At 39.6% G+C, this 24,341-nt stretch overlaps 1 protein-coding gene across 1 annotated transcript in view; it reads left to right on the top strand.

Annotated features, from left to right (window-relative positions):
• LOC126249081 (mucin-17-like) overlaps positions 1 to 18,509 on the top strand; it is a 267,758-nt gene extending 249,249 nt beyond the window's left edge. Inside the window, exons 5-6 of the mRNA XM_049950732.1 lie at positions 4,194 to 4,312; positions 8,058 to 18,509. Coding sequence (XP_049806689.1) covers positions 4,194 to 4,312; positions 8,058 to 15,200 — 7,262 coding nt within the window. The 3' untranslated portion in view covers positions 15,201 to 18,509. The remainder of the gene's footprint in view (positions 1 to 4,193; positions 4,313 to 8,057) is intronic.
• Positions 18,510 to 24,341: the final 5,832 nt, after the last annotated feature.

The following is a 24,341-nucleotide window of genomic DNA, read 5'->3' as shown; positions in this document are numbered from 1 at the left end:
AAGAAGCCACTTCAGATGGGCGAACTAGGTTTATATATCACTTTAAGCACAGTGTATGGAAAAATCTGCATATGGGTGTGGAATATAAGATATCATTTATTGTAAATAGCAATGGAAAGTGGTCATCTGTTGGAGAGCTTGCAGAAATGAATGGATTCATAGATGTTCACTGTATTAAAGGATATACAAAACATATGTTTGTAAACATCCATTTTCATTTGGATCTGCTGAGAGCGGTTAGTTACGTTATATCTGAGAGTGGAGGACAAGACGTTGCGCACCTAGCGATAGAAAAGCCATTTGCAGAGTTTAAAATGGATGGTATAACAACTTTTATCAAACATTAAAGTTGTAAACTTAAAATTCAATACGGAAGTTCCACAAGAATGTGGAGCAGAAGAGTTGGTAGTGTACACCCAAGAAGACATGAAATATATTGGTGATAGTAAGAAATAATAAGAAATAAAAGGCAAATTTAAAATCCTTGAATGCTCTCAGTTATAAGAACTGCAAAATGTAATAGAGCTGATTGTTAAAGTCATAACAGTGATTATTGCGGTACTGCGTGACCACATAAAAATGCTGTTACAAGAAACGTCCCTACATGTGTTGATAAACAGATCATGCGACGTACAGTGTCCCAATAATTCAATACTACTACACACATGCCCTTAAGAGTTGCGATATGTACAAAGAAAGTATTTTCAACATCATAAATCGTATCTAATTTGTTTTTCCTGTAAAGCGATGTGTCAGCTCCTAAATGTTTAAATAAATAGACTATGCAACATGCAACTGTCAAACAAGCTACCTTACTTGAACCTTCTTTTTAATTTTCCACCATTTTTACATTGGACTATGTCTACTGTGGCGTCATAATAGCATCCATCTTGGTGGATTTGGACAACGATTCATGGGGGTAGCTACCTACAGGAGCCATTGTTGTGCCCCTTTGGCCTTTCACCATCTTGGATCGTCGTCTTTGGGAAATATGGCAACTATGCACGCTGTTACATCTCCTGTCAGTAAGATAACTGCCTTTCAAGTGGCTTAGGGGAATGAGGAGAGGGTGGGGTGTGGGAGAAGGTGGGAGCGAGAGAGGAGATTTGGCAACTATACAGACCATCCCAGAATCTGCACTGCCACCATACTACAATGGTAACATTCATAGAGCAATAACACTATTTCTACCACCTAGCATTCATACAACAGTGGTGTATGTGTTTCGTTCCAGCAGTTTTCGCTGGACATTTGGCCATCTAGCAGTTCTGAGAAACAGAAAATGTTGTTCGCCAACGAAGGCTGCTAGTCGAAAATCAGTACCCCTCCAGTTGTGGCACTGAGGAGCGAGTTCAGGTCTTACCTACCAGCAGACACGTGGAGTGAACGCAGACACCTCCCATATGCTTCTTTACACACAGCGAGAACTTGTAGGTAGGTAGATTAGGGTTTAACGTCCCATCAACAATGACAGCATTGGAGTGGAGCACAAGCTTAGACTGGAGAAGGATGGGGGGGGGGGGGGGGGGAAATCGATATGTTCTTTTCAAAGGAAGTATCTCTACATTTATCTTAAGTAATTTAGGGAAATCGTGGATAACTTAAATATGGATGTACAGACAGGGATTTGAATAATAGTCCCCGCAAATATGAGTACAGTGCTAACCACTGTACAAAGTAGCTAGAGCCTGTTGCTCTGTTGTGGCAGCCTATTGTTGTTGCTTTCTGATGCATAGAGATTCCACAGTAGCATGTAGTCTGACTGTTAGACATTCTCGTATTCAGTCATCGCCTTGTACATCAACTGCAAATAGAGCTTCGAAATTTTCACATCAGTTATTTACAACACTGCGTTTAATCAATTCATGATACCTTTCACCACAGAAGTACGCAAAAAGTCCATAAATAGGTTTTGAAATGCTGATTCCTTGTGCCAAAATCTGATGATCATCACTTATTACAAATTAAACAGCTTCCTAATTTGTAATATCACGGAGCGAAATTCATACAGACAAAAATTCAGGTATCCCCAAATGAATATTTGACTATGCAGTGTCGAACCGTGGCTGGAACTCAGAACCTTGTTTCTCGCAGCAATGCTTTTAACGACTGAGCTATCAGATATGATTCATCACCCTCTCCCAAAGATTAAATTCTGTCAATAATTCTCTTCTAAATTATAGATTTCACAGACTATTAATCTATCAGTCTTATTTACATATACGTCTTCGGTGCACGTCCCGTACAGGTGAAATGAACTAAGGGTTTTTAGTCGAATTGGTCATAATCGTGCGACTCTACAGTGTAGAGATTCGCAATGATGTATGATTTTTCATAATAACACAAGCGAATGTTTCCTGTGCTGCAACTGTATTATGTGTGAAAGTTGCTACATCTGTGTAACGTATTAATATCTGTATTAAATTGCAGAGGATCACTGAGAAAATGCACTGCCACGGATGAAAGTATACGATAATAGAAGCAAAAATGACCCAGTAAGCATATATCCGCAAACTAGTCGTTTGCGAAACAACTAAGAATGTGTTGTTGTGATTCGTCACTGATTCAGTACCAAGCACTGTCGTAGCTAGTAACAACATATCTAAAACCTTAAGTTTTCGATTAAGGCTCCACCTAATAAGTCTCAAATTTCACTAATGGCCCATGGTTTTGCTTTGCAGTGGACGGCGGAACACTGGCACAGTTTGTTGCTAACGTACATCGACAAAGATAATGATGATGTTTGGTTTGTGGGGCGCTCAACTGCGCAGTCATCAGCGCCCGGCATCGACAAAGAGGATAACGCTTCATTATGGTCCATCCCGGATGGGTCTAGTAAGCCCTGTACCTTGTCCTCCGAGATAACACATTTGTTGTTATCTCGCAAACTTCACCGATTTTCTTGGTTTTCAACTTTATGCCATTCCATTTCGTCCCAGAATTATCCTCGGAAGTTTTGTTTCTTGTTTTTTGATGTTCTCAGTTTGCGATTTGCCACAAATGACAGGATTTCCACGTGCGTAAAGTAGCTCTGTTTTAAAAGTGTATAATAATGACGTTCTACATTTTGTGACAGAGATTTTTTTTGAATCTGTTTCATTCCTATGGCCTTTGCAGTTCTGTAATTCTTTCTTTGTTAGCTTCGTGGTCGAGCCCTGTTGAAATCTCACTGAGACATTTTAATTTGGCCATTTGAGAGATTTACTGGATTCTGATGATTACATGTTGATTGTTTCTGTAATATATTGGATCTTGTAGCGTAAAATTTTGAGTCGAGTTTGCCGCTATTTCATGTAGTTTCTCTACAGAATATATTGCTTGTTGGCTATTATTTTGGAGGATTGCAATACCATTAGCAAATAATAGAGATGAAGGTGACTTTTGTTTAGAGACGTCTGTCATAGTTATCACATTAGATTTATTTGTCATTATTAGTATTATTATATTGATCTAACATTTAATTTACAATTGGCTATAACTCTGCACTTAATGGTTTCGTAGCTATCGTAATAATTATATAATATTCGATTTAAACCATTTCTGTGACTCTTGTGACGCTGATCACCTAAAACGGCTGCTAACAAACAACTATAGCTGCATTTATTCGACGGTTTGAACATACTCGTTGCAACAATTACGCATACCAAAGGCAGTAGCTCTCAACAAAGTTCTCAACTAACTTATAAACATGTTACAAACTTTCAGTTCACCCTCCTACTTTTCAGGTTTGGACGCACTCTTTATCACTCTCTAAAGAATAGTTTTTGAGGGTATAACTGCAGATATACTGGATCAAAGTTACATATTATTTCTCACAAAACTGCATTTTAATGCCCTACTGCTGTATTTTCGTAACGGTGGATCCTTGGTCACACAACCAATTACGTTTGTGGAATTACTCTCAAAATTTTGAGAGTCAGCATTCTAATGCTACAATGAGGGTAAAGTTAAAGCAATATATACTTATACAGAAGGGCACTAAACCCTGCTCAACGAGCAGGGCTTGGATAAAGGTTGTTGGTACAGTTCTTTTCCCTCCCATACGCCGTACGGTGTCTTGCGGAGTGCAGACACAGGTGTAGACGTAAATGTAGAATTATGACTCTTTGTATATGCGTGTGGCTCTAATTTCTTACTGCATTGAATGCGAAATATAGAAATAGCAGTTCTCTGATGGTAATTCTAATTTGCAGGCGTTATGGGTCGGCCAGGTGTGGACTTCCCAATATTGCCTCGAATACCTAGGACAACGTTCAACTGCCGCAGCGTCCCAGGCCCCGGATACTACGCCGATATGGACACCGACTGCCAGGTGAACACCCACTTCACTATACTATCTCTTTAGCTAAACTTCCTGTGTTTCGTACTCTCGTATTTTATTTAAACGGCTGAAAAAGATCTCAGTTTGTCCAGTTTTTTTCTGCCTCTTGCCCGCAAATTTTAATCGGGAAATGTGTTTACAATATGCGTCACTGGAGTAAGGTTTCCTGTCAAACGAACGTTGGTGCAAATAAAAACTTAGCACCATACGTAAATTTCGGACGAACTCCAACAGCACAAAAACTGAGAGATAATCTCAGCAAATCACTCCAAGGCGCTATATTGCAACACCTAAAGCGATACTTGGAAATGGCATAATAGCCGCAATGAGACTCGTCTTAAGTAAATAACTAATAAATAAAATAACTGTGCAGAAGAAACGAAATACACATACTAACACATTACGTACGGAAAAATTTTCTGATTTAGAAACGAGCAGAATTCACCTGACACTAATAACGGTAAATGCAGTGACGTGCGACCTAGATGTATCCGACTGGAGGAATTTGCATTGCCGGATTTACGTTGACAACTGGAAGAAAGGTGAAGGTGTACAATTTCAGGATAAAAAGCTGTGCAACAATATCCTACGTAAGTCTGAATACTCCCCGCAGTGACTCATGGAATGAGAGGATGTGACAAAGGCGTATAGGTCAACGCTATCTCGGAGTACTTCGAGAGGGCTGCACTACGTACTCCTGCTTAGTTCCATTGTCTCTCTTCCATGTATTCCATATTGATATATAAAAACACAAGTACAACACTATGTTCACAATCGCCTGTCACATTCATTCACCGATGAACACCTGACACTTCTTCACAGATCAGAGGAAGGCAATGACAAATCACTTGCTCTATAATATTGCCAGCAGGAAAGTAATACTGCAATCCCACTTTGTCCCCAACTCCTATTGACAAACCTAGAGCTGCAGACTATCCCAAATTCATATTACAACTGGGATTTAATAAAGGAAGTTCTACGCAGAAATATACGCCCAGAACATATCAGTTTCCATGTGACGAAGGAAACATGTTTCAGATTTCGCAGGACTGTTAACATTTCGCAGTGACCGGTCGTTGGAAGTCTCCAGCAGAAATACTGAACCATGCTGCCTCTATAGGCGTTCATAATTGCGAAATTGTTTCTGGTGCAGGATTCTGTGCACGAACTGATCTCTCGATATGTCCCATAAATGATCAATGGGTGGCCAAATTATGCGCTCGAGTTGTCCAGACTGTTCTTCAAACCCATCGCGAACAATTGTGCCCCGGTGTCATCCATAAAAATTCCATAGTTGTTTGGAAACATGAAGTCAATGAATGGCTGCAAATGGTATCCAGGTTGGCGAACATCACGATTTCCAGTCAATGATCGATTTAAATGGACTAGAGGACCCAGTTCATGCCATTAAGGAGCAACCACCGGTTTGCACAGTGCCTTGTTGACAACTTGTGGTGTCTGCGCCTCCCTAGAACCCTGTCATCAGCTCTTACAAGTTGAAATCTGGACTCATCTGAACACGCCACGGTTTCCCAGTCGAATAGGGTCCAAACGATACGGACACAAGCCCAGAAGAATTGCTGCAGGTGACGTAGTGTTGTTAGCAAAGGCACTCGCATAGGTCCTCTGCTGCCATAGCTCATTAACGCCAGATTTCGCCGCTCTGTCCTACCGGATGCGTTCGTCGTACGTCCCACACTGATTTCTGCGGTTATTTCGCACAATGTTGTTTGTCTGTTAACACTGACAACTCTACGCAATCGCCGCTGGTCTCGATAGTTAAGTGAAGGCCGTCGTCCGCTGCGTTGTCCGTGGTGACAAGTAATGCCTGAACTTTTGTATTCTCGGCACACTTTTCAGACTATGGATCTCAGGGACATTGAATTCCCCAACGATTTCCGAAATGGACTGTCCCATGCTCCAACTACCATTCCGCGTTTAGAGTCTGTTAATTCCCGTCGTGCGGCCATAATCACGTCGGAAACCTTCTCACATGAATCTCCTGAGTAGAAATGACAGCTCCGCCAATCCATTGCCCTGTTCTATCTTGTGTACGTTATATTACCGCTCTCTGTGTATGTGCATATGGCTATCCCATGATTTTTGTCACCTCAGTGTATGGTGACCGTCAAAATTTTTGTTCAAGAAATAAAGTATGTACAGTCTAAAATACCTGTTTTCCAGTAAATCATTCATGCCGCACATGAAACCTGACCTACTATACAGGGGTCTCGTAAGCAAGCCACATGACCCCATAAGGAAAAATCTGAAGGAGGAAAATGTCAGGACCCTGGTAGCGGAATATCTCGGTCCATCCACCTTTCCCCAAATGTTTCATCGAGTATTTGGAAAAAGCACTGGCACACCTTTCTGTTTGAGCAAATTTTCTTCACAAACGTCTAATGGGATATCTTCCAGAGTTCCAGAAAATTATGAATCTCTGACCCGTTCAAACGATAAAAGACGGTAAGTAAAGTTGTCCTCAATCCGACGACTGCAGTGCTTTATTGGGTATGATTTTGTCGTCCGTGACTCGACTTGCTTTCTTTCGACCTCTGAACTCCTTTACTCGGCCAGCTGTTAAGGGTCCTTCAGTTCAATGTGGACTCCGAACCATGTTGAAGCTTAACGTTTCTCATTTCAAGTTACCGCATATGTAAAATTAGCGGTAAATGTCAGAAAAAATCCTGGGACCGACCGAGGATTAAACTTGAGACTTTCGGGTGTGTAATCTGAAACTTATACAATCTTTCATTTATTTTTTGCTCCCCTCATAGCCACACATTTCGCCCCAAATATTCAGCTTCTCGGTATGGCGTTCACCGCAAACTAAAATTATAGATGAACTTGCCGTCTTCCTCCTCTGTATAGTAAATGAAAGGTTGTTGAACTGAAATGATTCTCCTGACTGGCAGTATTCCTTCTTTTTATGTTAAGTAAAACCTAAACAATTAAAAATCATCTTGACGCTAAAACGCTTCTTGAGTCTTGAAAACTTCGCCGGCCGTTGTGACCGAGCGGTTCTAGGCGCTTCAGTCCGGAACCGCGCTGCTGCTACGGTCGCAGGTTCGAATCCTGCCTCGGACATGGTTGTGTGTGATATCCTTAGGTTAGTTTTAAGTAGTTCTCAGTCTAGGGGACTGATGACCTCAGATGTTAAGTCCCGTAGTGCTTAGAGCCATTTTGAAAACTTGTTGCTTTTCGTGTTATATGATACGGAAACGGAACTGAAAATATTCTTGAAATTGAGATTCTTCTTGAATCTAGCTAGCGTCTTGCTTTATTCACTGTATGATATTTAAACAAGTGAAATTCTTAATGAAACTAAAATTCGTCAAGGCCCTCAAAGTACTCTTGCTTTATATACAAGGAACTATTGCCACCGAGATATGATCGATAGCGTCTGCTTAAGAAAATAAAAAAGGCGTCATACGATGTCAGGTGATCGTATTGTGCATACACTAAATGTGCTTAGCCAGCGTTACAGAAAATTTACGTAAAAACATCAATATTAGCGCGGGAGTTAAAAATGTAATTGATTTGTTTTTCTTGTATAAAAAAAATGTCGGTTTCTCAGTGTCAAATTTCACTTCAAAAGTCCCTTCTACAACCACTAGAAGTGTGTAATAGGAACTATGGATCACCGTGAACATTTATGCCCATACTATGCAAATCACTACAAATTACGTGAGGGAGAGAGATGTATATGATTGACTTTGACTTTCTCTGTCCGCAGGTATTCCACATATGCGACGGCGGCCGCAAGATCTCGTTCTTGTGCCCGAACGGGACCATCTTCCGGCAATCGCACCTCATCTGCGACTGGTGGTGGACAGTGGACTGCGGTAGCTCCAGGGAACACTACGAGTCCAGCGCCGAGACGACGTCTGCCGAGCGCAGCCGCTACGTCGAGTCGGACTCCTCGTACAGCGAGCAGTCGCCGCCTGCAAGCCGCAACGACAGGTTGCAGCCACAGCAGGCACCCCGACCACAGCCAGACATTCCTCAGAGGCAGCCAACTCGCCCGAGGCAACGCGACTCTTTCGAGAACCCTCAGCAGAACGAGCAACTGTATTATTCTGAACAGCGACGGCAGAACGGACAGACTCAGCGCAGGCAACAACAACAACGGGGAAGCAGTGAGTCCGTTCGGAACATAGCACCGAGCTCTCCTGTGCCGATCGTATCAGAAATTCGTGACGCCGACCAAAGACGAAGAGATCAGAACTCGTTCTCCAAGCAAATAGAAGTGGAGAAACAATCGAAATCGTATCGCTCAACTACGTACACCCCACCAAACGCTCTGCGGGAGGGCAGGAATACTTACAACAATTTCGCTCTTAACACGACTTCAGTTAGTGACAGGGAGAGACAACAGCCCGCAGAAACCGCTTCCTTCGTCAACAGCAGAAGGAACAATGGCTCTCGGCAGTACGAGGTCATCCAGAGGAACAACGTACTTTCCAACGTTGGCGTGAAGGATCGACCAACTCCTGATAAGCCAGGCAGCAGCACAGGCGAAGGGCCACGTCTACAGACGTCGACAGCAACCAGTGTGCAGCGGAATGCTTTCGCTTATTCGAGGAAAGTGCAACCGTCGATTTCTGAAAGGAGGGGTGGAAGGCTTCAAAGCGTTCGATGGTCCAACGGTGAATTTCAGACTATTCCAACCACTGTCGATCTCCCGCCTACGAGGCGACAGGGCCAGCGCAGCTTCGAAGATGGGCATACAGAAAGCGGTGGGATCTCGGTCACAGAGAGCTCAGTCCGTAATAGCAAGTTAGGCACCAGTAAACAATATGTGGAGCTGGACAGGAGCAAAATATTCGACTCGAAGCCTGGAGACGTAGAGCAGTCTCCGACCGAGCGAACGGTCACACCGATAGTCGTCCGGATCGCCTATCCCAGTACAGCTACGTGGCAGTTCAGCACTGTGGCGCCGGAAGACTTACCTATAACTGATATATACCGGCCGACCGGTACTCCATTTACTCTTGAAGACGAGCGTGGCGGGAGGAACTTCTACACCACACCGAGAACTGAGATCGCTGAAGAAGATTATGTGACCATAAACAGAAGGGCGGGAATTGCACGAAAAACTAACTTGCTCCTCTCCGGCACAGTGAGTGTTACGAAGCCTGCAGAAATTAATGTCGCCGCTGAAGACGTCACTGAGCCAATAACAGAAGTTCCGATCACCGATGTTAACCCACCGAAAGAACTGTGGTTCACCCACGAGGATTTCGCATTTATGAGCACCAAAGCCTCGGATGATTTTGACAGTACTCATATAACACCGCAACCAGGTACTGTAAGCACTCCCACACCTACGGAAGCATCCTTTGACGATGAAAAACTGGTAGAAAGAAGTGAAACAGGACATACAGCGGCAGTTTTTGTAAGTTCAAACAATGACCAGTCTGTTCCAACGATTATCAACTGCTCTGGTCTGCCACATGACGGGGGAACTGACCCAACTGGCGTTACACTGAGTGAAGATTCAGGCAGAGAAATTAATAGGCCAACTGCCCCTCAAGCGACTGGCAGGTATGCCTTTGATGATTACAGTACTTCTGAACATACGACAGTAGGAACAGAATTATATGAGCCTAAACAGACTACTGAGAGAACCTTCAGGACAGAAACAATTAGCCATATGACAGCTAGCAGCTCAGATTTGTCGCTTTCAATCACTGAAAATAAAAAATTCTTCTATGAAAAAGAGTTAACAACCGACTCCTCCTTCGACAAAGAAGTATCACCCTCACTGTGGAACGAAAGGCGAACATTATCTTCTGTTGCTAAAACTTTAGATTCAAGTCACGCAGAAGAGCCTCCTCTGAGCAGCCAGTCGTTCGAGACTGATTACATGTCGTCTGAAAAATCGTACAGTTCGGATGGAAAATTTTCAGATGCCGAAGACATAGAATCAAAAACAACTTCTTTACCAGGTGCTCAGAGGGCTGTTTCGAGAGGAATATTAGCACCACTTCCTCTATCTGATGTTACAGGCAAGGAATATCAGCCTCAAAGATATGACGTGCAGTACGATGTAACAACTGCTCCCAGCAATAAAGAAGAAATTTTCGATTCGTCAGAATCCTCTCATGCTAGAGTGACTGAGCTGTTCACACTAGTGCGGGCAGCTACTGTTAGTACAGCGGAAGAAAGCCGAGAAACAAAATACGATGTTCCTGTAACGCCTGCGTACGAAGCAGATGCCACCGAGTCTCCCACATTGCGTCCTCCTGACACTTACGACATAAATGCCGCTACTGAGAATGCCAGTAGAGCGGATACACCATTTCTGACAACTACAAATCCACCTGCTATGCAATCTGTCCTTCCAGTTGAACCACTGATAAACTCTGAAGTGCTAGGAGCCTCCGCTGCCGACACATACAGATACGAGAGCAGGGACGTGAAAGAAATTTCCCATTCTTCAACAGCAAAAGATGCACCGCAGGAAACTACTGATAAATCAACTAACTCTTCCACAGCCGCAGAAAGTGTTACATCATTTAGAAGAAAAATTTACCACAGCAAATCCAGCAGTGCAGATCCAGTTTCAACCACCAGCGCACCCTCCACTAGTCCCAGATCTAACAGGTTGGTTTCCAGTAGAAAATCCGTTATATTTGTCGACGGTCCCAGGCGACGACTTACGACTACGACGACGACCCCCAGTGTGATTCAGCGGGTCTTGTCGCTTAGGCAGAAGACTACACCACTGACAATTCCGCTCAGGTCGGCAGCTGCAACAAAATCCGTTACATCTAAAACCACGCAGACTTCAGAACAGTTATCCAAAAGTCTGCTTCCACCTAAAGTGCAAGACCGGTCCGAAGTGAAATCGCACAGGAGAGGGTCGCAATTGGTCACGTCACGGACGGCTGTCGAAAGTCGGTTCAACAAATCACGTTTAAACATCCCTCCGTCAAACAGACCGGACACCCTCAATTCATTGGCTGTTTACTTTGGACTTCCCGAGACAGAAATTGAGGAGTCTGACGTTTCAAACAGGATCACAAAAATGATGAACGATCTAGTTAGCGAATCAGTAAATAATGTGAACGCTTCTACGAAGGAGATCCCAGTACAGCTCCCTCCCCTGCTAACTCAACTTACAAGAGACTCTTATTCTGCTTTATTCTCGTTGACGAGGAAAATGGCTGATATGGATGAAGTGCTTGGCTATGATGGGAATAACAACAATGTGAATTATACAGAATACTTTCGTGAAGGTAAAGCATTTTATTTGAATGAGACGCAACCTGGAATAGAAAGTTTACTGGCCAAAAATTTAAGTGTTTCATTGGAGCCTGGCAATGGTTTAGCCAAAGAGGATGTACGTGGCTTGAGAGAACTAGCTCAAATATTTAGCAGAGCTCTGACAGCATACCTCAAAGATCCAACAGATTTTCGAAGAATTTTGTCACAGGCTCGCCCAACAGAGCCGGCGAATAACTCTTTCGAAGCTGAAATGACAACGCCATTATACGAAACTACAACAATTTCTTTAATTGATTCACTTAAACCCGCCGCTAAAGATGATGATGAGGTACTTGACTTTTCTGATGTTAACAAAGCGCCTACATTAAGGCTGCTTAGTTCCACAGTCGCACCATTGTTTGATTCCTTGGCTCATGCAGCAACAACGTCAAAACAGAGAGTAGCAGGTAGTGAAGACTCAAACTCGGCAACTGCCTCCAGTAAAAGTGAATATACTGCCACTGAGTCTGTGTCTTCCAGAACAGGACAGACAACTACAGTTTCTTCGGAAGTAGTGCACGAAAGCCTACGTGACGAGGAGACTAATTATAATTTTCTCACAACCAGAGATCCACTTGTTGATCAACAAGCCACAGTTGTAGACAGCACCAATGCAATTGCGTATGAAGTAAACAACTTGTTTGTCACAGAAACTTCTACCAGTGAGACTGTGAACGATTATACTCTGCCTCCAGGGTCCCAGAAATATACAGGACTTGCATATGGCCCCAGAAACTATACACCTACAGCCAGAGCACCCAGAAATCAAACCAAATCACGCTTTGGGGGATTTCAAAACAATAGCGTTCAGTTTCAGAAACCTAATACGAGCGATGAATTAGTGTATGATCTGATTGTAAATGAAGAGATTCCACCACTTTCAAGAGTACCTCCAACTTACAGCCTTGGTGGGAAGGAAGTAACATACATTTTAACAAATAATGAAAATAAAGATGCTCATCCTACAACTTCAACGGATTTGGAGGCTCTTAAAAATGAAGGAGCTTTCACGCTGACAACCAGAGCATCATTTGACGAATTAAGCACGTTGCAAGATAGTGTGATTCCTGAAGAGGTAAATAACTTAGCAGTTACAACAAGTAACACTGTAGAGAGACTTAAGGACGAAAACAGGCTTCTTCCCAAGGCAAGTGGTGGGTTTTCAACCACAGTTACTGATGTGAATGCATCAGGAACACCATCAACTCTTGAAGCCAGCAACACAGTTTCAGTACTTCCATTTGAATTTAGCAACAAACTTGCAGAAAAGAGCATATCAGAGTCTGATAATGTGAATGAATTTGGCAATGGTGATGTATTAAAATCAAAACATACTCAGGAAAATACCAAAGGTAATGGTGAAGAATCTCTTATTGTTTCAGGTACTTCAGGTTTTGGTACATCATTAAAACAACAATCTACTTTCCAAAAGACAAGAGCAGGTAAACAGAATGAATTGGAAACAAATTATACTAGTTCTCAAACCAATGATGAATTACATGATTTGAATCAAGATAAAAATACCTATCCATTACATACAGATTCATCAGTTTTGAAACCCAATGAAATGACTGAATTACTCATAGATGAAAACAGTATGACTAAACTGACTGCAATGAATATTACACATACTGCATCACATGAAAGGGAAAGTATGGGAAAACAGTCACACACTGAATCACCCAAAGCTCCTAATGTGGTATCTGACAATAAAGAAGAACTTAGTTCACTACCACAGCTCCCTGATACGGAAGTTACTCAGCAAGATACTCCATCACAGAAAACAGCAACTCTGTCATGGGAAGACTATGATGCTACAGTTAAGCAGATGGATGCAATGAATTTGAGGGGAACAAACAGTTCACCAACCATGCAGAGAATGGAGAATGAGAAAATATTGCCCTTAGCAGATAACAACCAAAAACCTGTTTCACATAGTCCCATGACTAAGCCCAGTCCTGCATTTATTGGAGGTGTAGTAAGAAACATTCAAATTGATGGAACCAGCAGAATGTCTGTCAACACCTTTACTTCAGCAGCTCCTCAGAAAATGGAAACAATTACTAAAAGAACACAGAAGTCCAGATCAGACAAAGAAATGACTACAAAGAGTCCAAAAGTTACTATATCTTCCAGAGGATTTTCATTTGCTACAACAGTTGATGAAACGAGAGACATTTTAGAGCAAGGCAGGGCTTCATTGTTACAATCCAGTATGAGTTCCTCAACAAGAATAGACATGAGTCCTGGTGAATCAGGATATTTAACAACAGAAAGAAAAGTTCAAAAATTGAATTCTGAGTCAAGAACAAAAGATAGAGAAACTGTCAGTTCTGAATCACAAGATAATACACACGACTCTACACTTAAGATGGTGAAGGATAATTTATCCACCAATTATTTCACTGTCATTACTGACATTAAATCTGCTACGCACCCAAGCCCATTAACAAATCCTGGGGATCTATCAGAGTGGGAAAGCACAGATTCAAAATCTAGTGGATCCATAGATACCCAGAACCTAGAACCCATTCTGCAAGTAAAAAATTTTGATGACTCTAGCTCTGTTACTATGGATCCAGCAGCTTTGCCTCTCATCACAACTTTGGAAGCCCCTGCTCCCATTAACCAGCTGCACATGAAACAGAATTCAGTAAATAATCATCTATCACGGACAGGTAAACAATTAAATGTGCTCACTCATCATATTGGTGAGATATCTAGTCCATTGGGTCATGATGGAATGACCACTGAATTAACTCCAGATTCTGAAGTTACTACAGGAATCTTGTCTGTAGAACATAACACAGATCATTTTATGTCTGACACACAACCTGTGACCATATTAGAAACTAATAAAGATTCCTCATTAATGAGACAATTAAATGACAAAAATGACATCTTGCCCAGTACACCTATAACTGGTGCTTCAAGAAAAAATAGAACTATTACACGTATGACACATGAAGAGAAAGAAACACTGAATCATTTGCAAGAAATCTTTTCATTAGATACAGCTACTGTTGCTAAAGCTGGGAAGTTATTCATGGAGCTTAATGAGACAAGTAGACATGCACTTATGGAGATGATGAAAGAAGCTGCATCTAATTCCTCCATGAGGGATCTTGTAGTAGTAGTGGTTAATAAGAGCTTGAGTTCCATGGATTTTTCACATGTAAAGAAGCATTCCATCAAGAACCAAAGCAATCTCCCATGTGATGAAAATATGGAGCCGCAAATGCAGCAGACATCTACAGAGTATACTGCACAAAAGAATATGGCAAATGAAAGAAAGCACTTTAGAAGTGCCAAAGGAAGCCAATCTCTTACAACTACTGAACCTCCTGTCACTACATACCATAGCAAAGACAGAAAGTACCGACGATTTAAGTCAGTTCCAGTGCCAACCATGAGTGTATTTGATTTGATCACATCGAAGAACCATACTTCATTTGATGAAGTTCCTACTTCAAAGCCAGGTGTAGTAGATCATTCTCAGCTGTCTGCATCAGTGAGTGAGCCAGAGGAAAATGTCAGTTCAGAGGCAGATACACGAGTTGTGGAATTACTACGGTCCCTTTACTCACTGGCTGCAAAATGGGGTTAATGTAAAATAAGACTTTAAATGTGGTAAACAGTCCCAATGTGCAGACCTCGTCTTTGAAACACAATATGGCTGTACGCTTACTGAAGTGGAAGTAAGATATGCAGTGAATATTTTATAGTGGTTTCTTTGATCATGACTGTACATTATTATAAGTGAGGCACAATTTTGTGTAACTAATGACGTGTATCAAGCAAACCAAGATTCTATGTTTTTGATTAGGTTCATTGTTCATATTTCTCCTTGTATAGTTTTTCAATTGTAGTCAGCTGAGTGTCTTGAGCAGTCATGCATGTACAAACATTGTGCTTCAAGTAATACCGCTTACCTGCTCATGAAGAACAGTGGAACCCATTTAATCAAGCAAGTGTTGTCTAATACTTAGACTAACACTGAAACATCAATGATATGAATACTTGTTTGCAAGAATACCAGTGAACAAGGAACTTCATTCGTATAAGTGTAAGAGTATGATGTTTTGTGTGTGTGATGTAATTAATGCCTTTATTGTATGAAACTCTGGTCTTTATGCTATTATAAATGCGTGTAAATTTGTTTAAGTACCACAGACAGCCACAAAGCCAAAAAAAATCTGCCAATGTATTGGTGCAAGCATTTCCCAAACATTGAACAAAGTGTGGTTTTTTGTTGAAACGTGCTTCTATTTTTCAGTATTTACAAAGCAATGTAATTGACTTAAGTACTAACTTAGCAAACTGTGTTTTATATCTCATTCAATTAATGGTATGCCATATGCCAATATCACAATATGAGCTGGAAAGCAGCTACGAGGAATTCTGGTGTATTACGAAAATAGTTAAATATGGTTATTTGGATAATTGAAATTTTCAGTTATCATGGTGTTCAAGCTGTGGAAAATTTAGGGCAAAGTATCTACAGCCTGTAAAATTAAATATTGCACCACAGAGAATTGTCCAAAGTGTCATGTTACACAATGGTGTATTTCATCATTTTTCATAAAATATGAAAAACTTAACGAATTTTAGGAAACTAGTTACTTCCTATAACTGTTTTACTTATCTCAAAATTCAAACTTTTTCCTCTGTTTATATAGCCACTGTTTTTGACAGTATTTTTAATTTTTTAATTTTTGCTATGCAAAGATTATGAAGTTGTGTTGCACAACAGAATCTTCATCAAGATTGCTGGTAAATGTCTTTTCTCCCAAATGCATTTTAAATGAGAGTTTTAACATTCCAGAACTATTTATTAATTACAAGCTCAGGCAACATCATTGACTACAGCTGTGTACATAAAGTGTGAATTAATTAAAAATGGCTGTTGCCCATACAACTTCAAGAGATAACAGATTAGCAAAGAAATAAATCATTACTTCCCTCTTTTATTTTAGGACAGAAATGGTTGAGGAACAGGAGATTTACATTAAATGTATAGCTAAGGCTTTACAATTTTCTACACAATTAATTAAACTAACAGCAGGACTGTGTTTTCTAAATTAAATGTTGTTGCTGCAAATAGTACATAAACTGGAAGGGCATCCTTTATGTTAGTACATGTACCTCCATAGATGAAAAATAATATTTTTTGGGACAATTGTGCAACAAAAATTAATTGTTTTGGAGTGTACCAATAGTTAGTCTTCATAGATGAAAATTATATTTCTATGCAACAATTTTACAACAAAAAGTAATTATTTTGTAGTGTTCCAATGGTCAGAAAAGACAGCTAGTTATTTGTATAAATCTTATCAAAAGTTTACTCAGTAAACTCTTCATGGACATTTTCCCCTCATTACCTGCCCCAACCAACACCACACCCTTTACGTCTCTAATGTCACAGTAAAAAGGTATCCTAAAAATGTTGACACATTTTCACTATTGTTTGAACATTCTTTTTTTCCAGTCAAAAACTTTAATATTTTACAATAATTCACTTACACAAGTTCACTAACATTTTCAAAATCTTTTATTACAGTCAATCCTGGTCATGTAATAGTAGATATTCCTGGAGACATTTTCTTCCACTGTTACTAGCAAAATCCTTGCATGCCTCTTCTATTGTATCCTCAAACATCTCTGTATACTCAGTAATAAGCAGAACCTACTTATTTAATAATGGGGTTTAGGATATTTAATATGTTAGATGAAAGTTGCCATGAATTTTAGGAGTTCACACTTTCTTTTTAAACAAGTGTTTGCATTACACCACACATTATTTTTCTGTTATAGTTTGCACTCTTAGAAGTTTTGAACAACAAAGAATTCATACTTTTCTCATTGGTACCTTTGGCCATCAGTTTCCCCCTCAGCCACATATATATTGTAGGTTTTTTCATGTGTAGCATACGCATTGTATTTAGCATACGCAATTTTCTCAGTGTAATCAGCATAGCAGTCTGTATGGGAATGATAAAAGCTTTGCCTTTTATTCAGCATAAAAATTTAGGAATGTACCCTCACAGTTATTCTCCATGCTGTGCATAAACTAAACAGTGGAACCTATAAGGTAGTATTTTAGTCATTGTTACTACTTTCCACAGGCTTATTCATATTTTGCTTCTTTCAGATCATTTTTACTTTATATTTAATTACGGTGTATTTCCTATTTCCTTTTGATCAAAGTTTAATTTTCTGGCTGGCAGTTTGCTTCCTTTAATATATGTGCATATATGCCTGAGACTTTTAAGAAGTGAGCAAAATGAATTTTATGCTCAGTGGTCTTATACTTTCATCATCAACAGAATATAAGACATTATCTTTATTAATTATAATGAACAGTTATGTCATATTATTTATTTCACACAAAAGTAAGAAATTTTACTTACTTGTGAGGACATAGAACTTTAGAAATACTTTTTTGAAAATTTTGTTGTGTTCTACTACATACAGTGCTTATTCCAAGAAAAAGAATTATATACAGTAGTTAACAACAGCTGAAATGTAAGCCATAGTTGAAAAAGAAACACTTCCTTGAAACTGATAGAGGGAAATAGCTGCTTGAATACTGTATCAGATATGCTTGGAAACTGTTTTTGTTTACCACATAATTCTGCAGTAAGCTCAGCACAGTTTATGTTGCAGTCATAAAATCATAATTACAAATCTTAAGAAACTGTGAATAAATTTGTTAGCCATAGATAATTGAATTCTTTATATTTCATTCAATCACTGTAACATTATAAATCACTAGCTGAAGATGTAAAAAGATCTTTGTACTTAAGTGATATATATGTTGTGAATTTTATCTGTTTTATATGTTGAAATGATGAGAGTGGATGTGTAATACATCTTAAACAAAGTAATTTTTGTGGATTGACTGAAATATTTTCTTTTTACGTGTAAAGAATTGTAATATATTTTCAGCTAAGAAAAATAAATTGTGATTTTACTACTTTGTCTTTTATGTTTATTAAATAGTGTACACATATGAATCCACATTTCATGTTACATGAACCATGGACCTTGCCCAGGTGAAGTGACTTCAATGAATCAACAATACAGATAGCTGTACCATAGGTGCAGTGTCAGGGAAGAAGTATCTGCAAAAAGGTCGGGCCACCCTGTGGTTCATAAAAGGGGTAGCAACCCTTTCAGTAGTTGTAGGGCCAACAGTTTATGTGATTGACTGTTCTGGCCTTACAATACTATCCAACGTGGCCTTGCTACATTAGCACTAGAAATGGTTGAAACCAAGAGGAAACTATAGCCATTATTTTTCCCAAGGGGATGCCTTTTACTAAATGGCTTAATGATGATGACATACTCTTTGGTAAACAATTCGCACTCAGATTTCTAGACAGAAACCATTCAGGAGAATGTTGTCAACTCGTGGTCTATAGATAAAAGAATGGATTTTATGTCCCTAAATTAGGTAGTTAGAGTACAGAATTTAAAAAGGGAAATGGTTATGTTGAAGTTAGTTATAATGGGAATCAGGTCAATACAGTGTTACAAATACAAAATCAACCAGGGGTAATGTTATAATAAGTTGAAAGAATATTTGATGAGATAAAAGAAATTATTCAGAAAGATAAGAGAAACAAATAAATAAATAAATAAATAATGGTGAAATCCTTAGATAACATAGGAGATACTGGATGTAACTGATGAAATGAAAAAAAAAAAATAATAGTGTAGCATATGAAGTAGGGGGAATGAAATGCAGACATCTAAAAAAATTAGACTGACAGACAGTGCAGAATGTCTAACCTTAGCAGGAATGGTTATACGACAAGTGCAAGGTTTTACAAGCATTCATAACAGGGAAAGATAAGATGCTGCCTATAGGAAAAATAGAGAAACCTTTGGAGAAAATAGAAGCGACCGTACAAATATCAAGAGCTCGGGGAATTTGACAGAGCACTGAAAGACCTAAAAAGAAACAAGGTTCTTGGAGTAGACAATGTTCCCTTAGGATTATTGAGATTCTTGGGAGAGCCAGCTATGACAAAACCACCCATCATTCTGACTGATGTGCAATACAGGTGTGACTGGCGAGACACTGTCAGACTTCAAGGAGAATGTAATAACTCCAATTTCATAGAAGGCAGGTGTTGAATAGTACCAAACTATCGGTTTAACAAGAAATAGTTGTGCATTTCTCTGTGAATGGAACAACTGATAGAACCTAACCTTCAGGAAGGTCAGTTTGGGATCTGGCGGAAGGAAGAAAATGTAAAACAATACTGATCCTTCAACATATCTTGGAATATAGGTTCCAGAAAGGCAAACCTATGTTTGTAGCATTTGCAGATTTAAAGAATGGTTTTGATCATGTTTACTGGAACATAGTCTTTGAAATTATGAATGTAACAAGACTAAAATTCAGAGAGTGAAGGTTGTACAGAAACCAGACTGCAGCTATAAGAATCGGACATACAAGGGAGTAGTAGCTGAGAAGGAATTGAGACAGGGTAGTATCATCACTCCAGTTTTATTCCATCTTTACAACAAGCCAGCAATAAAGGAAGCCTTGGAGAAATGTGGTAAGGTAATTTAAGCTCATAGAGAAGAAATAAAAAATTTTAGTCTGCCAGTGATATTGTGCTTCTGTCAGAAACAGCAAAGGACCTCTATTGGCAAATGACCGAAATGAATAGTTTCTTGCAAAGAACACCAGCAAAATTAAAGCAAGGGTAATGTAATGTAGGCAAATGAAATCAGATGATGCTGAGGTAATTAGACTAGGAAATGAGACATTAAAAGTAATAAATGACTTTTGTTATTTGGATATAAAAAAAAAAAAAAACAGATTATGGCTAAAGTAGAGAGGATATAAATGCAGACTGGCAATATCAAAGAAAATCGTTTCTGAAAAACAGAAATTTGTTAATGCGTGACATAAATTTTAGTGTAAGAAAAACTGAATGTATTTATCTGAAGAGTAGCGTTGTACAGAAGTGAAATGTCTATGATAAAAAGTTCAGATGAGAAGATATAAAGATGAAGGAACTTGTGCTGGTTAGACTGTCATGGAGAGCTGCTTCAAACCAATCATTGATGTGAAGGGCAGAACAACAACAATGAGTTTAAGTCAATATATTCATCAATCTATTATACAGTTATGTGGGAGACAGCAACAGCTGATGTGAAATAATATTAGAATAACTATTAAGATAATGGAAAACTATTTTTCTTGTTTCTGTAGTATTACTTCACTCATATCAATCAATATGGACATCTCATAGACCACACAGTTCAGAATATATCAATAACACATTAATAGTTATTAAACAAATCTTCTTTCTGGCTCTTTTGTAATACACGCCATAACCATGCAGACATTCTCTAAAATTAACTGTACGTGGCATAATACAAGCTCAGATTAGCAGAAATACAAGATAGTGATAAGGGTAGCTGTACACTGATAAACAGAGAGTGAGGGTTACAAATACAAGAAAAATGACTGTGTTTGAGATCACTGTGAAGCTTCAGGTGTAGTGTTCTTAGACCTAAATAAGTTCATTGGTAATTAATGCCTTCCACAGGCTGGCTTACACTTGAATAAGATAGACTGTAAAACATAAAGTTAAATTTTTAAGATGACGTGTAAAATTACAAAAAATGAGGACACAGATGTTTAGTGAAGGGGTGGAAATTTAATTGTGTGTGTGTGGAAATAGGGTAAAGTTAAAAGACTAAGAATACAAGTCAAATGAGAAGGCATCTAGAATGGCACTGACGCATCTTCTGGCGAACTGCAGGAGCATAGTCAGGAAAGAAATAGAATTCAGTGCATTTTTGAGGAAACTGAGCTTGATGTTGTAATAGGTGTAGAGTCTTGGCTGACAGGGGATGCTGGGGATGGGGAAGTTTTCCAAGAGAATAACATAGTTTCAAAAGTGACAGAGTGACCAGGGATGGTGTAGTATTATTTTAGTGCATGAAACATATCCATGCCAACAGACTTTCTGTGATAATGTCAATGAAGTTCTAGGGATATGGCTCAGCACTTGCAGATGCAAAGAGTTATACACTGAAGGCATGTATAGGATGGGAGGTGGGGAATGGAATGACTGTGCAGTCGAGAAACTGTTGGAGAGTGAGAACAAGATTGATAAGAAGGGTAGAAGTGTAATTGTTGGGGGTGACCTAAACATGCCAGCAGTGAAATTGGAAGGAAAAATGGACTTACATGGCTGAAATCAAATTGTGGCAAACAGGCTCATCTGTGAAGGGCGTTACAAGCAATTTGTTACAGAAAACACAAGAGGTGACAATTTACTGTACTTTTTTGATAAATAATAGTCAGATGTTCAGTCAGTGGCAAAATATAGGAAAATATGTCAACACATTTGAGTCAGAGCTGAATTATATTATATCAGAATGTGATGAAAAGGATAATTCACAAAAAGTCATAAAGTGATCAGCACATCCAGTTTATTCCACTAGAGCAATGGGAAAAATAAAAATGGAGGTGAGACTGCAGAGGAACAAGATCAGGAAGGGAAACAGTAGCAAGGTTTGTTTCGGAACCCTAAAAGTTGAGAGAAACAACAAAATGCTTCTTGAAACAGCTGACTGTAGAGTGGAAGGGTTATCAAGAGAGGTGAAGATGAATTTTTGGGCATACAAGGTGATTCTGTGATGATGTTACAAACTTTCATGGATGACTGAGAAGTGTAAATGTGTCAATTTGAGATAAGGCACCATGGTTCAGAAAGAAATGAGTTGAAAGTTGATTTCTTCTACTGCAGACTCTTTACTTTCCAAATTTTGGGAGAAGCTACCTCCTCACAATTTACCAAATAAAGAAAAATTGTTTAGTATACACGGGCTCTAAATCACATAGCTTAAGAACTATGAGAACTTGTTGAGTAAGAGAGACATGTTTCACATTAGCAAAGATGAACAAGTGCTCATAGCTCTTAAGGTATACACTTTAGAGCCCAAGTTTACTTGACATTCATTTCTTATTCTCATCCACACTACATCCTCCCAAAGTATAGAATGTAAGGGCTTGCAGTAGAGAGGTCCATTGTCAGATGTATCAGAACAGTTTTTGCTATAAGCTTTCAACTCAGTTGTTTCCAGACCATGGTCCCTCATCTCAGGCTGATGCATTTACACTTCTCAATCATCCCTGAGAGTTTATAACATCATCACAGAATCACCCTGTACAAGGAGTCATAATGGAACACAAAAGTCAATTCCAATCATTCAAGTAGCATGGGAAGTATTGTCAAAGGATGCAGAAAAAATGGAACTATTTAATTGGGAATGCAGTAGTATAGTGTGTATGGGTGGAGAAAGGCAAGGGAAGAGGTAAAGCGACAAGAGAGGGATGTCATTAAAGGTTTCACATTTAATAAGTGGGCAATATATCTAGTCATAAAAAAATAGGGACAAAGAAGACACTAGGAGTGGACAGACTAAGCGCAAAAGCACTATAATTTATGGGACACTAAAAGTTATAGGCTGGAGCATTGTCACTTACCCAAAATCCCTATTTGAGATATATATAAATAATAATGTCCTCCAAGATAAATGGAAAGAGCTGATAGTGATACCAGCATACGAGGGAAAAAGAGCAAGGGACCGAAGCTAAAACTACAAACCAATTAGTGTTACCTGTGTTGCAAGTAAAATATTTGAAGGAATCATTGATAAATACACTGCCTGGCAAAGATGTGAATTACCCAGGAGGGGAGGAGGAAATGGAATGAAACTCTGTGAGTTGAGAGGGTGTGTGATATTATTTCAGCGATTAGAAAATTGAGTCAGATTTACAAACAACTTGGTAGTATGAGCCCACTTAGGATGATGTTGGAGCCCTTCTGCCATTGATTCATGCACTGATTTGATTGGTAAGTTTGTCATATAGGCATTTTATCCTCTTCTGAGGGAAGCTGGCTGATGTACCTTCACTCACGATGCACGCAATCTCAGAGATTGCACATCCATACAGTTCACAGAGGCCACCTGGGTTGGCTCCCTGGCACGCTCTGGTGAGCCACCAAAGAAACAGTATTATTTAAGTGATTGCAGATGAGTGCTTGGCCTATTCTCTAACCTGTATTACTGTTGTCCAGTCAATGTGTTCAGTGCTATGCACAACTTGTACTTCATTGTATCCTACGTGTTGCTCTATAAAGTACTATGTTCCATGAATTGTGTTTCTTCTTGCTTTATCACTGGCCCACAACTGCTGTAAGTAGTCCTCGATATCAACGTTTACTGGCACTTGTACAGAGTAAACATTGGAGCTGGTCTCCCACATGTTCTATCCAGCACATATCTAGAGAACTTCTTAGCCATAGCAGACAGTTCATAGACACATGAGCCATGTGCAGACAAGCATTATTCTGTAGCAAACTGATGCCATGATACTGTTGCATGAGAGATAACACATGAGGACGGAGGATATCTGTGAAATACTGCTGTGCCATCATAGTTCCCTCAGTCATTGTTAGCAATGATGTGAAGTCATACCCATTGGCTCCTCACACTGTGACACCAGGAATAACATGTCTGTGACTCTCCAAAACATTGCGTGAATGGGACATCTTCCCAGGTCACCACCATACTCCCTGATGGTGGTCATGCAGGATAATGCAGAGCTATATTACGTTGCTGAACACAATATAATGCCATTTGTCAGCAATCCATGTCTTCCAGTCATGGCACCATTCCAAACAAAGCCATTTGTGTTGTGGTATTAGTG

The sequence above is a fragment of the Schistocerca nitens genome, chromosome 3 (assembly GCF_023898315.1).
Source record: "Schistocerca nitens isolate TAMUIC-IGC-003100 chromosome 3, iqSchNite1.1, whole genome shotgun sequence".
Classification (NCBI taxonomy): domain Eukaryota; kingdom Metazoa; phylum Arthropoda; class Insecta; order Orthoptera; family Acrididae; genus Schistocerca; species Schistocerca nitens.
The sequence above is the reverse complement of the archived record's forward strand: the minus strand, read 5'-3'. Positions and strand labels throughout refer to the sequence as shown.